The sequence below is a fragment of the Nicotiana attenuata genome, unplaced genomic scaffold (genome assembly GCF_001879085.1).
Source record: "Nicotiana attenuata strain UT unplaced genomic scaffold, NIATTr2, whole genome shotgun sequence".
Lineage (NCBI taxonomy): Eukaryota > Viridiplantae > Streptophyta > Magnoliopsida > Solanales > Solanaceae > Nicotiana > Nicotiana attenuata.
In genome coordinates, this window is record NW_017671821.1 from 209,939 (window position 1) to 235,938 (window position 26,000).

Here is a 26,000-nt window from a genome sequence, read left to right on the forward strand (position 1 = left end):
TATCATGGTAAATTATGCACTTTATTTATTATTTTTTAAGGGGTGTGCAAAGTCAATAGCGGTCAAGTAAAAGCGAATGAAGGGAGTAGTATTTGGTCAATCTTAACTTCCTGCTCATCCTTCCCCTGTCTTCTGGTTGTCTATATATGTAAGGGCAGCTCGGTGTACGAAGTACTCGGTATTCACATAGGATTCGAGGAGGAGCTGCAATTTAAGAGGGTGTGATTTAGGCTGCCTATCCTGATACAAGCATTGCTGGCTGATTCACGGCTTGACCTCGTGACCTATAGGTCACAAGAAAACAACCTGTGATTGTTTAATATAACAACAACAATAAACCCAGCTTAATCTCATACGTGACGACCGGGATGATTTATATAACTCTGGAATGTTTTATTAAAAAAGTAAAAAGTAATTAATTTCAAACCCAGTAAATTAAATTAGTTGTGGTAAAATTACACACTCAAATCTATAAAATTTAAATTCTAAATATAGGCCTAACGCATCATCTCCGGTTCAAAGAACGGAGGCACAGTGACCGCTTGACTTTTCCAATTCTCTACATTTGCTTTCCAGCCTGTAACACAATCGTCAAAAAAAAAAAAAAAAAAAAAAAAAAAAAATGTAAAGATCAATCGTCTTTGATCCACAATTTTATAATCTATTGGCAAGTGGAGACATAATAAAGAGAAACCAAAAAATTATTCTAAATTTACCCTTAAATGACATTATATTTAGGAAAAAGGTTTAAAATTTACTCTTTTACTTTCGAATATTGTTTATAGTTATCTTCTATTATATAATTCCGTCAAATTTATCCTTACCGTTATGTTATTTGGCCAAATTTAGACTTGGAAAGTAAAGGGGTAAATTCCTTCTTACCTTCTTTCTTTCTTTCCCCTTCTATTGTTGTTGTCTTAATATTTAACATAACAGACAGAGAACGTTGACGGTTTAAACCTTATTTGGTTTCTTTTCTTTTTTTCTTTTTTATTTTCATTAAGTTTTATGTACTACGGCAGCCCGATACACTAAGCTCCCGCTATACGCGGGGTCCGGGGAAGGGTCGGACCACAAGGGTCTATTGTATGGAGCCTTACCTTGCATTTCTGCAAGAAACTGTTTCCACGGCTCGAACCCGCGACCCTCTTGGTCACATGGCAGCAACTTTACCAGTTACGCCAAAGTTCTCCTTCATTAAGTTTTATGTACTGATGGTATAAAAATATTTAGACAATCAAATTATTCGTAAGGTAATTATTACCAATAGTGGGATCAGCTCCATGGAGTTTGAGTTCTCTATGTTCTTGGCAAAGTGCACAAAAACAGCAGCATGTATGGACAATATTATCTTTACATGCTTCCTTTGGCAAACCTAACAGTTTTCGTAGTCTCGATCTGTATAGAAATCCATAACCAGGTTGACACCCGATTGAGCACAGCAAGTAGTAGATGGTGGTTGCTGCTATACAAGCTGAAAAAATAAAAGAAAAATTAATCAAAATAGCCGTTCATTCTATCGCTTAAACTAAAAATGCTGGCGGATGTATATTAAATATATAATATATGTACAATATGTATATACTCATATATAATAATATATAATTTATATATCGACTAGAAAATAAATTAAACAGTGAATCCAGCGGACTATTTACTGAAAGATCCCAAAAAGAATGACATAATAAAATAAAGAGACTAACATGATTCTGAGAGGATAATTAAATAAAAAGAGAAACACTTGCATGTATGTTTACCCTATTTCTACTTTAACATTTGAGGATATTTAAATTATGATTATTCATAATCAGTAAAAATATTAAAACAAAATGCAAATATTGACCAGGGTCCTATAATGAGATGCAATGCAACATATTCCTAGTGTAAGTACTTAGTTTGTATGTCAACTTTTGAATTTAAGCTATATACATCGCCAGTGTAATTTTTTTTATACTATCAGGTTTTCTTTATATGTTGTAGTTCATAACTTGTTTTATTTTTAAACAAGTCTCACATTGTATGAAGACTTACCTACATATATTTTTGAATGACCTGATAGTGTTTTTCTTTTTTATTTACGGTGACGATGTATATATGCGTCACAACATCACTCTCAACTTTAAGTTAAGTTTTCATGGCCTAAAAACATCGAAATCACTAACCAAAAAAAAAAAATGTTTAACAAAGAAAATAAGGAAGATTATAAGCATACATGTTTCTCCTTTTGATATAATCTCAGCATTCTCCCCCATAGTGATGCATGGGAAAAAACAAGTAGCCACACCTTCAAAGAATCAAGAAAATTATCAAGATTTTAGCAAATACTATTGTTTTGTTTAAGCGAAATTAAAGAATTAACCTAAATAACCTCTTATCCAATCACTTATAACAATAATAAAAAGGCAGTGAATGTATAACAACAACAACAACAACAACAACAACAACAATAGTAAACTCAGTGTAATCCCACAAAGTAGGGTCTGGAAGTCGGGTAAAGTGTACGCAGACTTTACCCCTAACTTGTGAAGGTAGAGAGGTTGTTTCCGATAGACCCCCGACTCAAGATAAACGTAAAAGAAGTAGAGACAACACGTAGTAACATCAATAAGATAAGGTGGTAGGGAGGCATGATGATAGAATAATCGAAGCGAAAACATCAACATGTGTATAATCGATATATAGTCAATTATATCGATTAGAAAAAAATAAACTGTGAATTCAACTGATTATTTGTGTAAAGATCACTAATGAATTTGCAATGATGAAGCACAAAATGCAAAAACTATACAGTTGATGGGATCATCTAAGCAATCACAAAGACCACTTGACCATTGATCCTCTGTTGAATTTGCTGTTGATGGCATATTGTAGAACAATATAATGAAGGAATTGAAAGGATATTAAGAGGTTATTTTCAAATTATTATTTAGAAATGTAAGTTTTTTTGGTTGGTATACATATCTTGTTTTTATATTAAGATAAAGAAAGTTTAGGCCAAGATTTAATGGCCTAGATCACTGCTACATTTCTTCCCATCTATTAGTATAGCTTAACCAAACCATTGAGCTCTACTGCAATTAATAACGAGCTATCTAAATCCAACTCTATTAAGGATCATTTAAATGAAAGCAAAGCGTGTTAGTCAATAAGGACTACAAATTTTTTTATATTTAGAAATAATTTAACTTTAAACTAATTTTGAAAAAATAACATTACATAGCCGCTCTCAAAATAATAGCCGAAAAAATGTATATTTCTTTTGAATATATATATACGTTTCTGTAGGTTACATACAAAAATTATACAAATTTTATACATTTTTTTGGCTATCAAATATAAATAGATTCTGATGCGGGCTAAAATGATAGTCGCCCTAAAACTTATTCTATTAATAAAATGATTGTAATCACAAAAATATCTAGAACTTGTTTTAGACTATAAATTTCAAAAAGTATTTTATTTTTAAACTATGTACCAAATAACACAACATCACATAAGTTGGGTTGAAAGAAATATTTCGTTCTTGAGCATCCACTTCACCTCGACTTAAACCTACCATTGCGTCCAATCAAATAATGACACATACATTCGGGCGAATGGAAAATTCTCCATTCATTCAATGATGCCGCCAAGTAGGCATAGGTGCATTAGATGTTGTGATGGCTCTAGAGAAGTAAAGGGTGGGGACAATTACTAGGGCACGAAAAAGTAGGGTAGGGTTATACGTTTTGATAATTTTAACTTATTTTTCAATCTACTCTTAATGAATGAAAAGGGAATTATCTAGCTTACCTTATTGATGATTTATCTTATTTTGGTTGAATTAAGGTGAAACTATCCCCTTCCTTCCCTCCAACTCTTTGAAACATTTGCATCCAGCGAATATAGGTGAAACTAAGATTTCAACTTTAATATTTATATATTATTAATAAATTTCTTAATACAAAGATATTGTTTGTGCAAAGGTTATCGAGTTCGACTGAACCTGTAGCCCAGCTTTTCGCTTCGCCCCTACCTGAAAAACTGTCACGATCCGAATTTCTCACTGTCGGGACCGTGATGGTGCCTAACATCGCACTCGCTAGGCAAGCCAACGTTAGAGTTCTATTTACCTTTTTCCTTTACAATTTATAGTTAAAACTAACAAAGCTAAATCGAACGGAAATAAATGCGGAAATACATAATTAACCGATCATCCTCAAACTAATAACAATACCGAAACAGTTACCACCCAGAAACTGGTGTCACAATCCACGAACATTCTATGAATATCTACAAGTATGGGTCTAAAAGAAAAATACATCTGTCTCGAAAGAAAATAAAATAGAAATGTAGAACATAGGAGGGGACGCAGGGCCTGCGGACATCTGCAGGACTACCTTGGGTCTCCTAGATGAATGCCTGCAACCGACCTCTCGATCAGCCACAACCAGCTCCAAAATCTGCACAGAAAGTGTAGAGTGCAGTATCAGTACAACCGACACCATGTACTGGTAGTGCCGAGCCTAACCTCGATAAGGTAGTGACGAGACTACGACGGGGCATTCACAACATAACCTGCATACAATATATAATAAAGCAAAAAAAGAAAGTACGGAATGAAATGAAACAGTACTTGCATTGAAATAATTACAGAACTCAAATGTCTTGCCAGTACTCAGCTATAACCAATCCTTAAGAGAATTACAATACTACGGAGTAGAATCACAGGAGAAGAAGAATGCATAAACAATAAAATGATGCGGCGCGCATCCCGATCCCACCATATAATCAGTAACTATAGGAACATTCACCAATATTACTCCTGTTGCGGCGTGCAACCCGATCCCACCATATCAATACCAATCACACAATAAGAACAAGTATTTTACAATTTAGCTCAAAACCCTCCACAACATTCATACCTCAAACCAAAGCAAACGGAGGTCTATACAATTATGAAAACTTCATCAATTAATACTGCACAGCGAGACCAACCAAAATGTACTATGGAATACCGATAAACCAACTTAAACCAATACTGTGATACCATGAACTACAGAACAATTAATAAATAAGAAAGCAACATCTAACAAGAAGCATTTAAACATGGAAGCATCAATAAGCATATAGCAGTTAAGACAGGAAAACAATATACTAGGAACGGGGAAGGGAACAGGCTAAACAGATAATTTGGCGGCGCATAAGTACTCGTCACCTCACCTATATGCCACACACATGGATTTTCACATATCAGTTACGTCGAGAATCCCTAATCCCTCAAGTCAAGATTAGACATAACACTTACCTCAATCCAACGGCCAATTTAAAAGTCAATTACCGCTTTTCCTCTATATTCCACCTCCGATCCACTCGTATCTACTCATAATTAACTTGATAACATCAATTATCGCTAAAGAAATCATTTCCAATGCATAAGTGTAAGTTACCCAACATTTTCCCCAAAAAATCAAAAATCGACCCCGGGCTCGCTTGGTCAAAACTCGAAGTTCGGACCAAAACCCGATTATCCATTCACCCCCGAGCCATATACAATTGGCTTTGGAATCCGACCTCAATTTGAGGTCTAAATCCCCAAATTTCAAAATTCCTAAGTTCTACCCAAAAACACCGAATTCCACCATGAAAAACCCTAGATTCTAGGATGAAATCTTGTAAAAAGATGTAATTGATTGAAAGAAATGAGTTAAGAATCGTTTACCTATGTTTGGGGAAGAACTAGCCCTTGGAAAATCGCCTCTTGAAGTTTAGGTTTTGAAAAATGGGAGAATGAATGAAAAATTCCATCTATGTCCAAACTTATCAGCTGCAGATGTCGCATTTGCGACCTCAGCTTCGCATTTGCGAAGCTCGCAAATGCGAGAAAGGTATCGCAAATGCGAACCCCTCGCATTTCTGTTGCCTTCGCAAATGCGAAGTCGTAGTCGCAAATGCGAACAAGGACTTCTGCAAATGCGGCCAATTCTTCGCAAATGCGAACTCCCCAGTCCCCTCCCCTGCTTCACAAATGCGATCATTTCTTGCAAATTCAAGGCTTGCATTTACGAGCCAGACCTCGCAATTGCGAAGTCTGCAGACCTGCAACATACCAACAATTTTTTCTTAAGTCCAAATCACTCTGTAGCCTATCCGAAACTCACCCGAGCCCTCAGGGCTCCAAACCAAACATGCACACAAGTCTTAAAACATCATACGAACTTGCTCGTGCGATCAAATCGCCAAAATAACACCTAGAACAATGAATTTAGCACCAAATTGCATGAAATTATCAAGAAAGTTTCAAAACTTCTATTTTCTCAACCAAAGGTCCGAATCACGTCAAATCAGTTCCGTTTCTCTTCACAGATAAGGTATAAATATCATAACGGACATGTACTGGGTTCCAGAATCAAAATACGGAACCGATACAAACGAGATCAACTATTAACCAATTTCTCAAAACCATTATAATTTCAGTTTAAAATTTTCATCAATAATTCATTCTCGAGCTAGGGACCTCGAAATTCGATTCCTGGCATACGCCCAGGTTCCATATTTTACTACGGACCCTCCGGGGCCGTCAAAACACAGATCCGGGTCCGTTTACTCAAAATATTGACCGAAGTCAACTAAATTCAACTCTTAAAGGCAAAAATTATTATTTTCTCAAATTTCCACATAAAGGCTATCCGAAAACGCGCCCGGATTGCGCATGCAAATCGAGGAGAAATAAAATGAGATTTTGAAGGCCTCGGAACACTCTATTAGGGTTATAAAATACAAGATGCCCTTTTGGGTCATCACATTCTCTACCTCTAAAATAACCTTTCGTCCTCGAACGGACATAGAAAAGTACCTGAGCCGGTGAAAAGGTGGGATATCTGCTCCGCATATCGGACTCGGACTCCCTGGTAGCTGCCTCAACACGCTGACCTCTCCACTGCACACAAACCGAAGGATAACTCTTCGATCTCAACTGTCGAACCTGTCGGTCTAGAATAGCTACTGGCTCCTCCTCGTAGGTCAAACATTGTCCAACTGGACAGTGCTGAAATCTAACACGTGGGATGGATCGACGTGATACTTCCGAAGCATGGACACATGAACACTGGATGTACCGTTGATAAGCCTGGGGGCAACGCAAGTCTGTAGGCCACCTCTCCCACTCGATCAAGGATCTCAAAAGGCTCAATGAACCTAGGGCTTAACTTGCCCTTCTTCCCAAATCGCATCACACCCTTCATGGGTGACACCCAAAGCAACACTCTCTCTCCGACCATGAATGCCACATCACGAACCTTACGGTCGGCATAACTCTTTTGCGTGGACTGAGCTATACGAAGTCTATCCTGAATGATCTTAACTTTATCCAAGGCATCCTGTACCAAATCCGTACCCAATAACCGAGCCTCCCCCGGCTCAAACCGCCCAACCGGTGATCAACACCGTCTACCATATAATGCCTCATAGGGAGCCATCTGAATGCTCGACTGGTAGTTGTTGTTGTAGGAAAACTCCACTAACGGCAAGAACTGATCCCAAGAACCTCTAAAGTCAATGACACATGCGTGGAGCATATCCTCCAAAATCTAAATAGTACGCTCAGACTGTCCGTCCGTCTGAGGGTGAAACGTTGTGATCAAATCGACCCGCGTACCCAATTCACGCTGCACTGCCCTCCAGAAATGCGAGGTAAACTGCGTACCTCAATCAAAAATAATAGACACGGGCACACCATGAAGACAAACGATCTCACGGATATAAATCTTCGCCAACCGCTCCGAAGAATAGGAAACTGCCACAGGAATGAAATGCGCTGACTTGGTCAGTCTATCCACAATAACCCAAACTGCGTCGAACTTCCTCTGAGTCCGTGGGAGTCCAACAACGAAGTCCATAGTGATACGCTCCCACTTCCACTCAGGAATATCTATCTTCTGAAGCAAACCACCAGGCCTCTAATGCTCTTACTTAACTTGCTGACAATTCAAACACCGAGCTACATATGCAACAATATCCTTCTTCATCCTCCTCCAACAATAATGCTGCCGCAAGTCCTGATACATCTTAGCGGCGCCCGGATGAATAGAATATCGGGAACTGTGAGCCTCCTCTAGAATCAACTCATGAAGCCCATCCACATTAGGCACACAAACACGACCCTACATCCTCAAAACTCCATCATCTCCAACCGTAACCTGCTTGGCATCACTGTGCCGCACTGTGTCTCTAAGGACAAGCAAATGAGGGTCATCATACTACCAATCTCTAATTCGCTCAAATAATGAAGACTGAGCGACTGTACAAGCTAGAACACGGCTGGGCTCATAACATCCAACCTTACGAACTGATTCTCCAAAGCCTGAACATCTAAAGCAATCGGTCTCTCACCAACTGGAATATACGCAAGGCTGCCCATACTAGCTGACTTCCTACTCAAAGCATCGGCCACCATATTGGCCTTCCCGGGATGATACAAGATGGTGATATCATAGTCTTTCAATAGCTCATCAAATTGAGCTCCTTATTCTTGAACAAATACTGCAAACTCTTATGATCAGTGAACACCTCACACGACACGCCATATAGATAGTGCCTCCAAATCTTCAACGCGTGAACAATGGCTGCTAGCTCCAAGTCATGAACTGGATATTTCTTCTCGTGAATCTTCAACTTCCGTGAAGCACATGCAATAACCTTGCCACCCTGCATCAATACCGCACCAAGTCCGATACGAGATGCCTCACAATATACTATATAGGGCCCTGAACCTGTGGGCAACACCAACACTGGCGCCGTAGTCAAAGCTGTCTTGAGCTTCTGAAAGCTCGCCTCACACTCGTCCGACCATCTGAACGGGGCACCCTTCTCGGTCAACTTGGTCAGCGGGGCTGCTATAGATGAAAACCCCTCCACAAACCAATGGTAATAACCCGCCAAACCCAAGAAACTCCATATCTCTGTAGCTAATATGGGTCTAGGCCAGTCCTTGACTGCCTCAATCTTCTTAGGGTCCACCTGAATACCCTCTACTAATACAACGTGACCCAAGAAAATAACTGAACTCAACCAAAACTCACATTTCAAAAACTTAGCATGTAACTGGCTATCTCTCGGAGTCTGAAGAATGATCCGAAGATGTTGCTCATGTTCCTCTCGGCTGCGGGAGTAGATCAAGATATCATCAATAAAAACAATCACGAAGGAATTCAGATAGGGCTTGAACACCTGGTTCATCAATTCCATAAATGTTGTGGGGGCATTTGTCAACCCAAATGATATCACTAGAAACTCATAATGCCCATATCGAGTCCGAAAAGCTGTCTTAGGGACATCGGATGCCCTAATCCTCAAGTGATGGTAACCAGACCTCAAATCGATCTTTGAAAACACCTTGGCACCCTGAAGCTGATCAAATAAATCATTAATCTTCGGCAATGCATACTTGTTCTTGATGGTGACTTTGTTCAACTGCCGATAGTCTATGCACATCCTCATCGACCCATCCTTCTTCTTTACAAACAACACCGGCGCACCCCAGGGCGAGATACTAGGTCTAATAAAGCCCTTATCAAGCAAATCTTGCAACTGCTCCTTCAATTCTTTCAACTCTGGCGGGGCCATGCGGTACAGCGAAATAGAAATAGGCTAAGTGCCCGGAGCCAAATCAATGCAAAAGTCAATATCCCTGTCGGGTGGCATCCCCGGCAGGTCTGCAGTAAATACCTCTAGGAACTCCCGAACAACTGGCACAGAATCCATAGAAGGAACCTCCGCACTAGAATCACGAACATAAGCCAAATAAGCCAAACACCCCTTCTCGATCATACGCCGAGCCTTCACATAAGAGATAACCTGCTGGTAGAATGACCAAGAGTCCCTCTCCACTCTAATCGAGGCAACCCCAGCAATGCGAAGGTCATGGTCTTGGCATGATAGTCCAATGTAGCATGATAAGAGGACAGCCAATCCATCCCCAAAATGACATCAAAATCAACCATATCGAGAAGTAGGAGATCTACGCTAGTCTCAAGACCCCCAATAATAACCATACATAAACGATATACACGATCTACAACAATAGAATCCCCTACCGGTGTGGACACATACACGGGAGCACTCAAAGAATCACGAGGCACAACCAAATATGGAGAAAAATATGATGACATATAGGAGTATGTAGACCCTAGATCAAATAGAACTAAAGCATCTCTACTGCAAACTGAAATAGTACCTGTTGTGAGCATGTGATTTTTGCCATGTTTAATTTACTCCTACAAATCCATTAAAATTAGGATTTTTCCTTTAATTATTTGATTTCTAGGAATTAATTGCATAAGTTTGGTGTCTTGTTTGCATTTTTTGTCTGCGCATTTTTATTCAAAAAATAAATATAAAAAAATATATGTTGCATTTTAATTCATAAAAATACAAAAAAAATGTGTAGCATTTTAATTCATAGAAAATACAAAATATGTTGCATTTTTTGCATTTAGGCATTTAATTTCACAATTCTAGTATTAATTAGGTATTAATTTAGTTTTAAAATAAAAAGAAAATTGCAAAAAATAGAGTTTTGAATATTTTAAGGAATACATAGTCTAATTATGTCCTTGTTTTAGCATAAGCAATAAATAAACAAATATATAAAAATACAAAAAGAGAAAAAGAAAGAAAAAGAATTAATAGAGTTGGTCTTGTTAAAGGACCCAAAATTTGGGCCAAAATACAATTCTAGCCCAAAAGAGGACCCAAAATTCGGCCAAGACCCAGCCCAAATATTCCTGATCCGGTCCAGTTTCCCTTACCACCAAAACGACGTCGTTTTGTTTATGATTAATCCTAGCCGTCTATGTTTCTTGATCCAACGGACGGGAACCCCCTATGCTTTAATATATAAGTGTCCTAACCATACCCCACCCCCCCATTCACTCATCTCTCTCACACCCCACTCCTCTCCCCACCGGAAATCCTCACCTCCACAGCCCCACCGTATCTCCGCCCCCTTCCGCCTTCCGCCGCCGCTCGCCGCCGGCCGGAAATCGCCTCCGCCGGCGGCGGTGCTCCAAATAACCCAAAAAATACACCATGGAATCCTCTCATCATCCTCTTTCCGACCCCCAACCTAATTTCCCTCAAATCACAACCAAAATGCTCGGATTTCAAATCTAAAATCCGGCCAAAACCCTATCTTCTCCAAACTCAACCAAATTAACACCATACACTCTCCTTACCCTCTTCTTCCCGAATCTCAAGTTAATTTTCTTCAAATCTAACCAGAGTTGCTCGAATCCCGGATCTAGGGTTCCGGATGGGGTCTTTGGGGCTTCAGTGGGTAATTGATCCTTATATATGGTACGGCTTCTTTGATCACAGCAACAATAACGTCACCAATATGAGCATATCGACGATTGCTAGCTCCTATGATTCGAATACACATCAATTCTCGAGCCCCGCTGTTATCCGCTACATTTAAATGGGTCTGAGGTTGAATCATTTTTTTAATCCGTTCTTTGAATGCAAAGGGCGAAGAAAAAAAAGAAATATTTTTGTCCAAAAAAAAAGAAACATGCGGTTTTGTTTCATATCTAAGAGCCCTTTCTACATTTTTTTCTATTACATTACGAAATAATGAATTGAGTTCGTATAGGCATTTTGGATGCTGCTAGTGAAATAGCCCTTCTGGCTATATTTTCTGTTACTCCACCCATTTCATAAAGTATTCGACCCGGTTTAACAACAGCTACCCAATATTCAGGGGATCCTTTTCCTGAACCCATACGTGTTTCTGCGGGTCTTAGTGTAACTGGTTTGTCTGGAAATATACGTACCCATATTTTTCCACCACGACGTGCATTTCGTGTCATTGCTCGTCGGCCTGCTTCTATTTGTCTAGATGTAATCCAAGCAGGTTCAAGTGCCTGAAGAGCATATTTACCGAAAGAAATATGATTACCTCGATGAGATATTCCCTTCATTCTTCCTCTATGTTGTTTACGGAATCTGGTTCTTTTGGGGTTATAGTTGATGGTTGTTTCTGAATTCCATCTCTACTACAGAACCGGACGTGAGAGTTTCTTCTCATCCAGCTCCTCGCGAATAAAAGGATTCAAAAAAATTGAATTTGAATTAAGCTAGAATAGTCAATCTTAAGTTAAGATATATATGTATTTACTGAGTAATACCTTGAACGTGGGATTCTTTGAGATTTCATTCAATCTATTAGTAATTTGTATATCTTGTTTGAATAGATAACTAAACTTTTTAGTTTTATAAATAGAAATCGAAAAAAAAAAAAATTGTATTATTATACCAAATCCTTATTTTGTCCTTTATTGTATTGTCCTAAATTTTGCAATAAAAAAAGTTTTCGCGGGCGAATATTGACTCTTTCAATCCCTATTTCATTTGTAGGGTTAACTCGTGACTTCTCAGATCTCCGAATACATGAATTAATCTCTGGTTCGTTCCGCCATCCCGACCAGTGAATCATTAAGATTCCTTTTTCAATAGAATCTTTTGCATTCACAAGTTCCGTCGTTCCCATCACTTCTTACTTAATGGTTAGGTCCGAATTCTACAATGGAGCTCAGAATGAAATTGGTTCTTGAGTCAATCTTCTCAGTCTTTATTGGCTCGAAGCTCTTGATTTTTTGTTCTATTTCTATAAGAAGATTCATTTTATTATGGTATGAATGCGTATTGATGCTTTATTACACTGCCTTTTATGAGATTACTCATAGACCTTACATATTGGAATTTTATATCATTGGTATTCTTTTTCTCTCTTTCTCTCATCCTTCCATTTATCCACATCTTTTTTGTCTATTTTGCTTTACAACTTAGAATCAGATTTCCTNGTGTTAAAATATCTTAGAAATCGGGACATGCCATTTAGCGAATTTTCATGGCTCCCCGCAAAGTAATAAGACGCTAGCCACTTTAGGCACGAATTTTAATACTACTTTCCTAAACTCGGGTGTGCATTTCATGCAACCCAAATCCAAGTCCCAAAACGTTGAATAAGAGGTGTCATTTTTTTTCCGGGTGCATTTCATGTGACGTGATCCAAAAACACGCTCTTAAACGGCGTTCACTTTCGTAAAAACAAAATAAACCAAAAGTGGTAAATAATCTTAAAATTGCACTATAGGTTTAAATATGTATAAAAACCCGATTTTAGCCATTTATAACAATTTAAGCGACCGTGCTAGACCCACGGGATCCGGGGGTGCCTAACACCTTCCCTCGGGTCAACAGAATTCCTTACACAGAATTTCTGGTTCGCAGACTCCAATTGGGAAGTCGAAATTTTCCTCGATTTGGGATTTAAATTAAATCGGTGACTTGGGACACCAAAAGCCAACCCTATCCCAAGTGGCGACTCTAAAAATAAATAAATGATTCCATTTCGAATAATGTCACTTTAAATGGAAAAAACTCCCTTATACATTTATCCTTCGGGGTAGGTGTGTAAAAAAGGAGGTGTGACAGCTCTGGCGACTCTGCTGGGGATACGAACCCAGAATTTCGATTCAGGGTTCAAGAATTCGAGCTTAGTGCAATTGTTATATTTGGCTTTATCTGATTTTTCTACATGTTCCATGCTATATGTGCTAAATGTTTTACCGCTTTGATATTTTGTTGAAATTGTATATATAAACTGTCGCGAATCCCTTCCTCTCTCTGAGTCTTCTACATCATGGAGAAGGGTGCACTTCGTGTAGCTTCTCTTCTGTTTAGAGTCTTTCCCAATTTAGAACGAGGTTTGGATAAGTTGCAAAGCCGGCGGAGCTTCTGTATCCCCGGTACGCTGCCTCCCCCTCGGCTCGAGTTGTCCGCTCGGGTAAGCCAGGTCTAGACCAGTAAACCTAGGGTTAAGCCTAGAAGAACAAAACCACATGCCGGATCCCTAGTAGGACGTTTGTTTGCATCATGTGCATTTGACTTAGGGGACTCAACACAGGGGTTGGGTCCGTCTAGGACAGGTGACCCGAAATAAATTGACCATCCTGATGCATCTTACGTGCTACTTGCGCATTTATTTGCCCGGCTTTGCATGTTGACTGGCTTGTCTAAATGAGTGAATTATGAAAATAAGCAGTGTCAGGACTAAGTAAGGGTGACCATTTGTTGTGAGAAACCAAATGCCCCAAATAGTACCGAAATGCTGCCGGATTTTTGAAAAATAGTAAAAAAAAAAAAAAAATATTTGAAAATAGAAAGAAAAATTGTTGATCAAAATAGTTTTGGCCTGGGCAAATCTGCCCGAACTACGCCGGTTTGATTCTCACCGGATGTGAGATACGTAGGCAACCCTCATCGGGTCCAACCCTTCCTTTTTCAAAAATAACCAAAAAAAAATGCCAATTTTGTGTCATAAATAAGTCGGGTGATGCCATTCCTGTTCAAATAAGCCGAATGTCCCCAAAAGGACGCCGGAAGGCCGTCTTGCAAGAATAGCCACCTTGAGTCATTTTTAAATGGTTTGCGAGCACAGCCTTAAAATCTTCCTCCCAGAAGTGCTGAAAGGCCGTATCCAAGTCCTTATTTTCTGAATAAAGAGTTTTTGCACAAATAGCCATTTTTCAAAATAAATCACTAAGTTCCCCTAAATAATGTGCAGGATGAATTCAAGTGACATCGAAACCTTCTCAGTCCTGAGCGAGATCCCTTTGAAACTCCATATGTGGTGGCATGACTTAGGAAAAGGAAGCAGGGATACTGTGGTTAAAAGCCTGGGTGGTCTTGTAGATTTATTGAAAATCAGACCAAGGAAGGATGTCATTGAGGCACTGATACCATTTTGGGACCCGACCCGTAATGTATTCCGGTTTTCAGATTTTGAACTCACACCCACATTGGAAGAAATTGCCGGATATGCCGGTCTCAACGGGAACTTCCGCGGTAGATACCCTTTGGCCCCACGACCGATAACTCTTCATAGGTTTTTGGACTTGTTGAACATCAGTCGGGATATTCAGGACCCTCATCTGGCAGAAGGATGTTGTACACTACATTTCCTATATCACCGGTATGGTAACCCCAAAGGTTTTGAGGAACCCAATACAGGATTAACACATGCTGGCAACAAAGATAAATGGGAAGCCCGACGGGGATTAGCCTTCATGGTGGCCTTCTTGGGAGTGGTAATTTGTCCTAGAAAGGATGGTCACATAGACCTTGGCCTAGTAGGAATGCTAGATGTTGCTATGAAGAAACCTACTAGCACAGTGGTTCCCCTGATTGTAGCAGAAATATACCGAGCTCTGACCAAATGTCGAGAAGGGGAGAAATTCTTTCAAGGTTGCAATTTGCTTTTGCAGTTATGGATACAGGAACATCTTTGTCACCGCACAGGATATATGAACTACGGCTTAACCGGGTTGAGTTGTATTGCAGAATTCAAGACCCGAATTACAGGTATTGAGTTCCCGGAGGGTACTGAGGCCTGGTCGTCATGTTTAAGATCCCTCACTGCAGATAAAGTAGAATGGGCTTATGGATGGCTTCCTCATACTGAAGCTGTATATACGTCAGCAGAGGTCCCTTATATTCTTCTGATGGGTATTCGAAGCATTCAGCCCTATGCTCCTTACCGAGTTTTGCGACAATTTGGAAGATTCCAGACGGTGCACAGCGATGAAGACCTGAGTGGGCAAGTCATTGAGTTGGGCCCAAAAGCTGCATTCCCTGAAGGCCGAATCCGAAAGATATGGAATGAGTGCAGGTACCTTGAGCCTAAAACTATAGTACAGGACCGGGCCAGAGGTGAGGTAGATCCCAAATACTCGGTTTGGTTCGGTAAAAGGTTTCAAATCCCCGAGAGAACCGGCAAAAGGCCACATGTGCAACAATTAACAAGCGAGGCTCAGGTGCAGTGGGATTGGTTGGCTAAAGAAAAGGAGTACAGAGCTCGAATTGGAGCATTGGAAAAACAGGTTCAGGAGCTTCGGTTCGAAAACAGCTTGCAAGCCGCAGCTGATGAAGGTGATAAAAAGCAATTGGCCCAGGAGAATGAAGCTCTCAAGGCCCAAATTCAACAACTGAAATTAGATGCAAGGAATCGAGAAAGAAGTCTATCCGACGAGAGATTGATAAGAGGGTTGAAGAAACAAGTCCTGGACTGTAAGGAAGAATTGGAAAAATCTGAGGGAAGCNAGGAATAGTAATTTTAAAAGTAGGGGAAGGGTAGTGTAGGAATTATAATGGGTGTAGGACCTTCTAGAATAGACTTTAGTATAGTTTCCAATAAAATAGGTGTTGTTACTTGGGTAACAAGTTTAAAAATGAGGGACTAAAAGCTAAAAGAAGAGGGACTAAAGAGAAAAACTAAAATCTGAAGAAAGCCTTAGATTTTGCCTATAAAAGGCACACACATTGCCTTGTTTAGCAAGTTTCTAGACCCCTGAGAATTTTCCAAAAACCTTCCAGCTCCAAATTTCCCCAAATATACATTTTCTGCAAGTTTAAGATCTGAAATTCGAACTTCAGATTCGAATACAGCAAAAAACTTAACAAAAAATACTGTTCTATTGTAACTTTGGGCCTGTTCGAGTTATGTCCAGTTGGTTTATTGATTCCTTTGGTTATGAACTATTTCCTGAGTTGATTTCAAGCTAGATTTAGCTGCTCAATCAGATTTTGGTTCTGTTTAACTGGTTCCTCATTGCTGGATTTTTAAACTTACTCGCTGTGATACTGCTGACTTGAACTGCTGCTGACCCCTCTTCTCGTGTTATATTTCCATCTCCAGGTATTCATTCTGCTGTTACACAGCTATGTAGCACTTATTGGGCAAGCAATAAAAGTCAACACACGATTTCTCATGCTCAATTAACCCAATACATTCCTACTGCCTTTTATGTTTAAATGAGCTTCTGTGTGTAATTCAATAAGTATTAACGTATGTAGTTGTAGGAATCATTTTTGTTTTAGCCTTACCAATGTGTAACTGGACTGTATAAAGGACCGTTCTGTACTGTTTCGAACTTCAGTGTGATAGAATATAGTGTGTAGTGATAGTAGGTTCAATTTAGTTGAGGTTGATCGTTTAAATCTCCATGCATATAATTAGTCTATGAGTTTCAGCATGTTGATTCAATAGTATTGACTTTGACATATTCAATTTCAGCAGGACCAACATTAGACCAGTCCTGATTTTAACAATAAATTTCAGCACGTTCAGCATATTCTGTCATTTTATTTAAAGTAGTCACAGTTTCCACATAAAAATTTTCCTTATAAGGTTGAAATTTTCTTTAAGATGAGTTTGAGTTGAACTGGGCTGTTAAGAGGCCCAGACATGGCAAATGCTGAAAATCGGACTCTATCAACCAATTCATATAAAATAAGCCTTGGGCCAATGCCCAGAAGCCCAAGGCAAGCTCCATTCACAGATTACTATTGCCATAGACCTGGGCCCGAAGTTCACAGCCCAAACGATAGACACGAAGAGTCTATTAAACTACATTAGGGATATGGGGTATTAATTTACAATATAAATGTAGGGTTTCGAGTTAAGTAGCGGGTTCAAATTAAGAGGGTCCTTCCTTTTGTTTGAATTCGGACTTGAACTTGAGACCCGAATTTATAAATGCAAATTAATTAGGGCCCTTTTTAGAGACAACACTGTAATAGAAAATCATAGTTTCTTTAGAATACCCTTTAAATAAAACATGAGATGAGCCTCGCCGCATAAAACATACAAATTGCGGGGCCCTCATTAAATACTATGTTAAAATATTTTAGAAATCGGGTAAGCCATTTAGCAAATTTCCATGGTCTCCCGCAAAGATACCAACACGCTAGTCGCTTTAGGCGCGTTATTTAATAATTTTACCTTCCTAAACTCGGGTGCGCATTTCATGCAACCCAAATCCAAATCCCAAAACGTTGAATAAGAGGTGTTGAGGATCCGGGTGCATTTCATGTGACGTGATCCAAAAACACGCTCTTAAACGGCGTTCACTTTCGTAAAAAGTAAATAAAAGCGGTAAATAATTTATAAAATTGCACTATAACTTGTATAAAAATCAGATTTTTAGCCATTTATAATAATTTAAGCGACCGTGCTAGAACCACGGGATCCGGGGGTGCCTAACACCTTCCCTCGGGTCAACAGAATTCCTTACACAGAATTTCTGGTTCGCAGACTCCAATTGGGAAGTCGAAATTTTCCTCGATTTGGGATTTAAAATCGGTGACTTGGGACACCAAAAGCCAATCCTATCCCAAGTGGCGACTCTGAAAAATAAATAAATAACCCATTTCGAATAATGTCACTTTAAATGGAAAAACTCCCTTATACATTATCCTTCGGGGTAGATGTGTAAAAAGGAGGTGTGACACCAGTTATAAAAGGGACTTCCAGTTCTATTATCACGCATGAATTTCGCCGAGGACGTTCGGCCCGATCCAACATAAATGTAAACTGTGCACTGTTGAGGGTCGAACGGTGCGAACCATAGATGCATTATTAACCTGCCGAGGCGAACGGCCCGCTCCGATGAGAGTAGTGGAAAGAATCACCCCGCTCGCGGAATATACTTGCCAAGCGGTCAAACAAACATCTATCAATAAATTGTAACCTTTCTCGGTTCTTTTCAAATAAAAAAAATTCAACTTGAAGCTTTTAAAATCTTAAAAATCCTCAACTTAGTTCTATTCGATAGAATTAACAAACAAAATTAGATAACGATGCCCTCAAAGCATGATATAAACCTAAAACTACCTGGACATAAACAGGAATAGTAGCTACGTTCGGATTCTCGTCAATTCGTACGTACGTAGACCCCACAAATCACAACACATATTAATTAAGTTCACCTATGGGGTAAATTCCCTCTTACAAGGTTAGAAAAGAGACTTACCTCGTCTCAAAGCCTACATTCTGGTCCAAGATTATGCTCAAACCCTCAAATCGGAGCCGAACAATCCAAAACTATTCAAATAGTGTAAAAACCAATCAATATATGTTCAAAAGTTTATATTCAACCTATTCAAGTGATTACCCAACCCTAAATGTAAGGTTTCTAAAATTCACCCCTGGGCCCACGTGCCCGAATTTCGGAAATTTTCGAAGAAAGTTTTGACCCATAACCTTAGGAACATAAATATATGATTTTCATTAAGTTTCTTAATCGTTTTCGTGGTAAAATCTCATTTTTTATTAAACCCTAGGTTTTTCCTCTAAACCCATGATTTCTACCAATTTTCATGTTTAAATCTACCTATAATCTATGTGTTAAACTCACATTAAGTAGAAATTACTTACCTCAAAAAGCTAGGTCGAAATCCCCTCCTTGAAAGCTCTCAAATCGCCCAAGAGTGGAAGAAAATGTGATAAAAATGGCCTAAGTCCGTATTAAATGACCCCTCACTGCACAACGATTTTCTCACATGTGGTGCCTTGGCCGCATCTGCGGAAAAACCATAGTAGGTGCGCAGTTCCCTCACCAGGCCAGTCTCAGCATCTGCAGACAGAAGGGGCCGCTTCTGCGAGCCTAGCCGCACCTGTGACCACAACTCTCGCACCTGCGGTCACGCTGGTGCGCCCAATCTTCCGCATCTGCAGTTCTTGGGTTGCCCTTTATTTCTCATTTCTGCGGCTCGTGGCTCGCACCTGCGGCTGGCCAAGCGCAGGTGCGATTATGACAGATCCGAGGAGCTTCAGTTGTTACTTCAAGCTCCCAACTTGGCCCGGCCTCGTCCGATCGACACTCGAGGCCCCCGGGACCCCGCCCCAACATACCTACAAGTCTGGAATTTTAAAACGGACTCGCTCGAACTCTCGGAGCGCCCGAAACAACATTAAAACTAAGAATCACACCCCAAAACCAATTGAATCAAACTTATGAACTTCAAGTTCTTCAATTACTTCCAATGCGCCGAGAAGTACTTAAACAACTCGGAATGACACCAAATTTTGCGTGCAAGCCTTAAATGACATTACGGAACTATTACCACTCTCAAAATTTCGTTTGGACCTCGATATCACTAAAAACCGCTCCAAACCAAATTTAAAGAACTTCTAAATCTTCAAAGAACCAACTTTCACTATTAAGCGCCAAAACTCTCCCGGGTCATCCAAAATCCGATCCGAACATTCGCCCAAGTCCGAAATCATCATACGTACCTATTGAAACCGTCAGATCCCGATTCCGAGATTGTTTACTCAAAATGTTGACCGAAATCAAACTTGGCCTTTTAAGCCAACCTTAAGGAATGAAGTGTTCCGATTTCAACTCGAACTCTTCCAAATCCCCAACCAACCACCCCGCAAGTCATAAATCAGTTAAAGCATGAACGAGGGGTCTTATTTAGGGGAACGGGGTTCTAGAAAGAAAAATGACCGATCGGGTCGTTACAATGTGTTGGATATCCCATAAGCATCATGGACGTTCTCTTGAATAGTTTGTTTTTTGAATTTTAGTCTTGTTCTTTACCTTTTTAGTGTTTGTTGTGATATATTGGAGCAGTATAAAAAGTTATTAAGTTTTGTGAAAATTTTCCAATAAGATTTTTTTGACTTTTAAATGTTTATCTTTTTTTTTAGATTAGAACTTATAGAAAAAAATATAAAATTTATATTTTAAAAAATGATGGGTCGCCCTGTGGGAGTCTGCAACGCACATAGGATTGGGGTGGACTGATCATTACAAGGCCCTCAAAATGGTGGGCTAATCCAGCCCAACCCGTCGATTGCTAAAGCCCACGTGAGCTGGGCTAGGCTAGCCCGGCCCCGCCCATATTGACAGCTCTACTTTTGTCAGTTAAATTTTCTCCAACCACTTACAGTTAGGAGTGAAAACGGGCGAGTCAGATCGGATATGGTTCGGATCGAAAACGAGTAATAAAAAAACGGATAAATTATTTGAACCAACTCATATTTACGGATAAAAAACGGATTAACCGAATAACCATATTATTCCTGACTTCTTAAATATGATTAACTGTTTTCTTTTAACCATTTTGCCACCACTTATAATTGTGTAAAAGTGAAAAAGAAAGAAAAAAAACATTTTATTATAGAATTGAAATATTAGTACTCCAAGTCCAAACAGTCCTTTAATAGCGAACGTGCATGCACGAAATGATACGATGTTACGCGACTAAGGGGATAAGGTAGGAAGCAGTGGAAGTTATGGTGAGGCTGCATAACAGAGGAATAAAAACCGTTGAACTTTTAGGCCGCAGGGGAACGTGCCGGCCTCTGTTATTTGCAGGCTAATATTTGTGTGGTCCATTGTCTTTTTTCCCAATTCCCCAAGTCTAACTTTATTCTACTCTATTATGACCCCCTAAACTCTTCTCCCTATGCTCTTTTACTCCTTTTTTAATCTTTTCATGCCAATTTGCCCACTTTGTAGTTCTAAACTATAGTGTATTTACCATATTAAACCCTATTCCCCTACCATAAACCGTCCTCAAAGTCATATCCAAATATTGTATGCGCTTCCCAATTACCCCTACCATCTAGGGAAAATATGGTTCTAAAACCAACCAAATATATGGCTAGGACTAGTGGAGTAGTTATCTTTCCAAAAGTCAAAATCATCCCAATTGAACTTGGAAAATTGATGCAATATTTCCTTTGTTTTTCCTAGATCAAGAATATTTGCAGTGAGTATTTAGTAAACCAATTTGGCTTGATTAATGATGTGATCCACTTAATAATTTTTTTCCCCTTCTTTAAATTGTTGTCGGAAGGAGTTTATTAATTCGACTAACACCTTTACAACAACAGCAGCAATAACATATCCAGTAATATCTCACACTGTGGGGTGTGGGAGGATAGTGTATACGCAAACCTTATCCTTACCTTATGAGGATAGAGAGGCTGTTTCCAATAGACCATCGACTTAGAAAAGCATAAGTACCACATTAATGATAATATAGACAAGAAGGGACAGTACCAAGAAGCCATATAAAAGCAGAATAAAAACAGCTAGATAGTAAGGTGATCAACAATAAAAGAAATAACGGTTAGTCATTAAACCTATTACTACCAGAAAACGAGACTGCGTGCCAATACTACTGTTATGAACACTCTAGACTACCTACTCTACTACCCTAATCATCGACCTCCATACCTTTCTATCAAGGATCATGTCCTATGTCAGCTGAAGCTGCGCCATGTCTTGCCTAATCACCTCTCCCCACCTCTTCTTTGGCCTACCTCTACCTCTCCGTAGGCCCTCCAATGTCACCTCTCACACCTCCTCACCGGGGCGTTTGTGATCCACCTCCTCACATGACTAAACCACCTAAGTCGCGCTTCCCGCATCTTGTTCTCAATAGGGGCCACACCCACCTTGTCGCGAATAACCTCATTTCTGATTATATCTAATATGGTGTGCCCGTACATCCATCTCAATATCCTCATCTCTGCTACCTTCATCTTCTGGACATGAGCGATCTTGACTGGCCAACACTCGACCCCATACAACATCGTTGATCTAACTACCACTCTGTAGAACTTACCCTTAAGTTTCGGTGGCACATTCTTGTCACACAAAATACCAAAAACGAGTCTCCATTTCATCCATCCTGCCCCAATATGATGTGTGACATCTTCATCAATCTCTCCACCCCCTGAATAATAGACCCAAGATACTTAAGACTCTCTCTTCTAGGGATGACTTGCGAGTCTAGCCTCACCTCCCCTTCCCTGCTTGAGTCTCGCCACTAAACTTAAAACTCTCAAGCTACTTAACACCTTATACTATTTGGTAAAGATAATTCAAAAGGTAAAAGAGTGGCCAAGATAATGATCAACTTGTCTTGAGTTCTAAATGTATCTAGCTCAGTCTAATCTTAACGTTCCAAACATATAATAGGAGTAGTTTTTTAGTTTGTCATTTTTGAAAAGTCACTACCAATCATTTGGACTTGGGAGACTCTCTAGGAGTTGAAAAACACTTGTTAGTTCCCACTTTTTTCTATTTGTTGTTAATTTCTCTCTAACAGAGATAATATTTGTAGTTGTATGAATTACATAATTTGTATTCCATCTCTTTACTGTAAATTCATTCATGAAGATCAAAAGCATTTAAATAATACTTACTATGTAAAACACATGTATTTCTTTTCAAAATATCGCTTGTATGAATGTATCCTTTTCTCTTTATTTTATTTCTAAATGTATCAATGTATCTAACTTTAAATTCCAATCCATTTAATTAAGTCCTTGGAATAACATTTTCCACAAATACAGAAAAGTAGAGGAAGAGAAAGAGACAAGATGGGAGGAAAAATTGTTGTATAATTTTTGGGAGGAGCAATAATTTAGACCTTTTGCTAATGTTGGGACATGGCATGACAAGAATACTTGCAATAGTAGTATATCAAAAGAAATGGAGTTACCTTTTCCACACTCCCGGAAAGCAAAATCAACCTTTTATGGATCTAGTCTATTATAGTATACTTCTCACCATCATTTTCTTTTGTCTTACCACATAATAATTCATACCAAAAATTCATGCATGCTATCCATCATCTCTAAGATGTTTTACTAGTACTTCTTCTTGATCATAAAACTCTAGACATTCTAATTGGTCAAAAAGAAGTCTAGTCCCCTTGACTATATGCTAATGATTCCTAAATCTAATCTATTTGACTCAAAAGTAGAAGAACTACAAAAGATGAATCATGCATTGCTTTGAGAATTTGCAACAACTAGTTTCTAAAAGTTTGTGCAATATTATCTTTCATCAAGTATTGCTTCCTTTGAGAAGAAGAAATCAATTTGCTGTTGCTATTCTAGAAAAACATTTTTGAAAACCTTTTCTTTTGAAACATAGATATAGTAGAACTTGTTATTCCTTCCATCCCATTTTAATTGTTGCTTTAACTCTTTTAAGCCAATAAAAAATAAAAATTACTAAGTTACCCCTATTAAATGCCTTTCAAAAATTGAACATTGCTCAAAAGAATTATTACTTATTAAAATTAAGGATACCAGTCTTAGAATATGTACTTTGCGCGTATATCCATATCAGTAAGTATATAATTTTTTCATGTAGATTTTGATGTGTATTCATATAAATCATTATAATAGTGTTTAAAATAGTTAATTTTATCCGTATATAAATTTTAAGGTAATTTTTTGAGTTAACTAATTAAAAATATTTGGTTAGCAATATTTTGGTGACACAATACCTGAGTTCAACTCATTGGATCTCACTTAATTTACGAATAATGTTGTTGATCTATGTTCTCTTAGCACTTTGAATGGCTTTGTCACAATCATACTGTTAATACTAATATTTGTCATAAATTTTATAGTTATATCATAATTAAAAAAAAAATAGTAAGGTAATCTTAATTTATTCTAAACTTATAAATATAATAATTGCCTACATAGTTCGAGTGAGAAAAAAATTAATAAATAAAGTATTTTTTATTTAAATGTTCTTAATATTAGAAAAATAAGTAAATGACCCCATTTAATCTTATCTTTTACTTAGAATAATAAGTAAATAACCCTAGTTATTCCTCATAAATTGTATTTCTTAATTTTAATTTAATATGGAAGCAAGATAATAATTGAAAATATATTATATACACAGCTTTTCAATTATGATAATATCTTGGATTAATTGTGTGTAACCATTAAGAAATTAAGATTAATATATTATCTGTTTGTATTTAATAAATAAGACATTATGTTACTTAGTATAGTCAAAATATAATAGAAAAAAAAATATTATATTAAGAACAATTTTTCCTTTCCGTTGTAAAGTATGTCCACCTTTTTTTACTTGTCCTTATAGCAATTCTTTAAATTAAATTTATTCTAATCCTTAGAGTTTTAGTTGGTACAACATTTAAGTAAAAGGGTCAAACTTTCTAATATTTGGTAAGAGAAGATCTAAGTTAAAATCGTGTTTTAATATTTAGCTTAGAATTATTGCTTAAATCTTAGAAGAAATAACTTTTAAAAGGAAATAATTATATAACTAAAATCTTTCTTAATTACAAAATTCTAAATAGTTTAATAATGAAAGATTTGATATATGTTTTAATTAATTTTAAAGTACTAAATATTAAAAAATATAATTAAACGACTATTCCTAAATATTAAAAAAATAATTAAATGACCGTTTCTAAATATTAGAGAAATTAGTAAATGAATAATCCTAAATATTAGGATAATAATTGAAAGACTACTTTTTCCAGTAAATTATTAGATGAATAACCCTAATATTAGGATAATAATGTAAAGACAATTTTGTCTAGTCTGAACTCTAGTTTTAAAGGGTAAAAAAGGCGAATGATATTTTGCTAAGGAGTTTCGTGCTTTTAATATAGTATATAGATATAGATAAATAATTAAAAACACTATAACATATTTAGTCTTGAATTAATGTTATAATTATTTTGGGATAATTATTTTGAAATAAAGTGACTGTTAATTTGGTATGGAGGGAGTAAGTGTTGCAAAAATGAGAATTATATTTCGCCAGTGTTACTAATAAGTAATTAACCATCACGAGAGTAGAGACTGGAAGCTTTTATTGGTTTAAAATCTGAAACTACAACAGATATACGGTCTTTACATTTCGAAATGTTTTCTTTAAATAATTATATGTTTCCTTTGCCTGTTTATCTGGTACAAATAATATAGCCCAAAATGTGAGCGGTTTGAAATGTTACTCTATTCATTTCGGAAAATCTACTTCTTTATGAATTTATGTTGACATATCAACAACTTTTCTGAAAAAACCAAACATTTCTAGCATGCTTATGCTTCACCAGAAAAGGAAGTCACATTTATTAAAAAAATTCCAGCACAAACTTTTCCTTTGATTACATTTGTAATAAAATTATTTTAATTTCCAATTCATTAACTTAGTAACTTTCTAGATGGTGGTTGTATCACGCAAGTACTTGTCTTCTATTTGCACCATAATAGATTGTAGGTGCATCGTGTTTCTAGCATGGAATGATTAAAAATCCTTTTAATGGAAAATTGTCACAATTTGAGTCAGGCAAATAATAGAATTTCCTATTTTTAC

At 37.8% G+C, this 26,000-nt stretch overlaps 1 protein-coding gene across 1 annotated transcript; it reads right to left on the reverse strand.

Moving 5' to 3' along the window:
• Positions 1 to 369: 369 nt before the first annotated feature.
• On the reverse strand, positions 370 to 2,918 carry LOC109210408 (cell number regulator 2-like). Its single transcript, XM_019373821.1, has 4 exons — positions 2,789 to 2,918; positions 2,213 to 2,284; positions 1,265 to 1,474; positions 370 to 577 (listed from the first exon to the last, which is right to left on the reverse strand). Exons 1-4 carry the CDS (start codon positions 2,862 to 2,864, stop codon positions 498 to 500), a joined length of 438 nt encoding a protein of 145 aa, XP_019229366.1. The 5' UTR covers positions 2,865 to 2,918; the 3' UTR covers positions 370 to 497.
• Between the last annotated feature and the right edge of the window lie 23,082 nt (positions 2,919 to 26,000).